The sequence below is a fragment of the Argentina anserina genome, chromosome 5, assembly GCF_933775445.1.
Source record: "Argentina anserina chromosome 5, drPotAnse1.1, whole genome shotgun sequence".
Taxonomy (NCBI): Eukaryota; Viridiplantae; Streptophyta; class Magnoliopsida; order Rosales; family Rosaceae; genus Argentina; species Argentina anserina.
In genome coordinates this window covers 10,797,962-10,800,880 of record NC_065876.1, presented here as the reverse complement: position 1 = coordinate 10,800,880, position 2,919 = coordinate 10,797,962, and the positions used below count along the sequence as shown (strand labels likewise).

At 39.2% G+C, this 2,919-nt stretch overlaps 1 protein-coding gene across 1 annotated transcript; it reads right to left on the bottom strand.

Moving 5' to 3' along the window:
• Nucleotides 1-358: 358 nt before the first annotated feature.
• On the bottom strand, nt 359-2,355 carry LOC126795491 (pentatricopeptide repeat-containing protein At5g47360). The gene is given in 5 exon segments (XM_050522322.1): nt 359-1,239; nt 1,242-1,462; nt 1,464-1,513; nt 2,112-2,226; nt 2,228-2,355. Coding segments are annotated over 5 exon segments (1,395 nt in total).
• Nucleotides 2,356-2,919: the final 564 nt, after the last annotated feature.

Genomic DNA, 2,919 nt, shown 5'->3' with positions numbered 1-2,919 from the left:
CAGTGGACTTATATACGAGGCAAAACCTACAACTTATGAGCAGTATTCATTATGCCATTAAAATAGCTAGCAGGTAATAGATGAAAAGTTAGGATAGCAAAAATTCAGATGAACACATCGTTTATGAGGATGTACCTTTATTTACTTCCACTTCCACAGTTAATTTGTATGCCAGAATGGAACAAGTACTCTATCTGTTGTGAATACTACCAACTCAACTCAAGCATTGTATTCTCCTTGAGCTGAAAAACCCAGGTCAACAGACATGATTTCATATTGTTAACAAACAAGAGCCAAAGAGACAGATGAACACTAAATTTTCTTTAATGCCACCTCTAATTTCTTATCAACTGTTTAACTAACTCAAAACCTCAGCTATAGTATCAGCATATGGAGCTTTTAGTTTAATTCCTTTACTGAGCATTACCCTAGCAAGCTTCGCAGCCTCCATCAAGTGATATTGCTTACAGAGCCCCATTAAAATAATATAATATGTATTGGTGTCAATAGAAGATAAGCATTTCATCTTCTCAAGTTCATCAAACAAGCACTATGCATCCAGCATACGTCCCTCCAAACTACGCTTATTTAACATAATGGTACACACCACACTGTTCGGTTTAATCCCAACCTCAAGCATTGTCCTAAGGACTTTCTCTGCCTCCTCAGGTTTTCCAAATCTTTCCAAAGACACGACAAAAGTACTATAACAATCAGTTTTATTGACACTTCCACTTTCTAAAACTCTATCAGCCAACTTATAAGCCTGCTCAACTTGATCCTCCTTAACAAAACCCGTGATTAAAGTACTAACCGTGACACGAGTTGGTAACCAGCCACGAGCGTCCATCCGGTCCAAAACATGCAATGCCTCCACCGACAGACCCTTGGCACATAGATATTGAATCACAGTCGTATATGCGACTACATTAGGACTACAATCCCCACCTTCATTCTCCATCTCCTCCAACAACAATAAGGCTCTCTCCATATCCCCAGACTTACAGAATCCATCCAGAAGCACAGAGTACACCACAACATTAAGCAAACAGCCATCTTCCTTCATTAACTTAAACAACCTGTACGCATCAGCCAACCGACCTGCATTACAAAACCCTTTAATCATCACCATATATGTGATCACATCCGGACAAAGCTCAACCGCTCTCATCTCCCTCACCAAACTCTCACCCATATCCAAATCACCCTTCTCACAAAACAGCGTTATAACAACATTATCACCACATTATCCCCTCGCAACCTGAACTCGAGCAGAACCCTCAAAGCCTCATCAGCAAGCTTAGCTTCCTTACACATATTAATCAAAACCTTAAACATCTTAACACTAACATAGTAACCTTCAGCACTATAAGCCTCCAAAACATCAAAAATCAAACTTGGGTTTTCCCTAATCCTAAACAAGCCACAAACTTTACTAAACATAAAGTAGCTATGCCTATATGAAAAATCTAAGACCCAATTGAGATTGGGTGGAATAACATCTATGAAGAACCTGATGTTACACAGCGACAAGCGTGGTTCATGGACCAACTGTACCGATATTGGCCCAACTTAGTCATCTCACAGGTGTTGGGTTTTAATCACAAAAGGCCTCGGTACAATTGGTTATTATCCACCCACTTATAATCTCTATTTTATTTGTCACTTCTTAGATGTGGAATATCTCCTCTCCAACACACTCACACACATGCAATCTAATTTTTAGGTCTGCACGTGACAGATTAACATCTCACACACTGGGACGAAATAAACCAAGGTCCAGTAACCAACGACACTTGGTGATCATCCAATCGGAAAACCCTCCGATGACATGATAATGGCACCCATCATGGGCCATGACAAAGTGACACCCAACTCGAGCCCACGACAGATTGGAGGCGCAACTGTAGAGGGACCCGCTCTGATACCATGTTAAACAGCGATAAACGTGGCACATGAACCAACTGTACCGATATTGTCTCAACTTAGCCACCTCACAGGTGTTGGGTTTTAATCACAAAATGTCTCGGTACAATTGATTATTAACCACCCACTTATAATCTCTATTTTATTTGTTACTTCTTAAATATGAGATATCTCCTCTCCAACACCTAACTTACACGTTTGGAGTCCAAATTGAGCCTCATTGAGTTTAGGGTATTCTCAATTTTGCCGCCATTTTTGTGGAGGCGGTTGAGGACCGTCTCGGCTGACGAGGCAGTAGAGGTGAGAGATTGAGAGATTGGGATTCTTGAGGCGAATTGAGGAGGAGAGAAATCGAGAGATATAAATGTCACAATTGAATCTTTTTAATAATTTAAACATATAAGTCACCGTCAAGGGTAAACTTGTCATATTGAGATTTACTCACATTCACCATAGTCCATAATCACTAAAACTTTTAAAAATTATATATTAAAATAGCGTTTCACTTATCCATAAACCGTAGATGATCAAGTTCACATAATTTAAACCAAAACATATTTTTTTGAACAATTTTTATAAGCTAGTGATGCAATGACTATGTTAACAACTCAAACTAAATTCAATAATTATAACACTACTTCGATCATGATGATCGTTGTGAGGTTTACTCACCTTATTTCCTGCATGCAACTTCCACAACACCGAGAGCGATTCTCTCACTCGTTTCGTCGGTCACCTAATAGCATGATAAAGTGCTTAGAAAACGACGTAAAATCTCAGGTGACGATTCAGTACAGTTGAACATTGTAAACAAAACACTGTTCATGAAACATTGTTCACAAATCATTGTTCACACACAACTGTTCATGCGCTGCCACCATTCCGGTGACCACCAAAATTTACCAGCATAATGTAAACAACATTTCCAACAACTTTCTAGTTGATACTAAAGTCTAAATCGAAGCCTAAACAGTCCAATCGACGAAGAACATA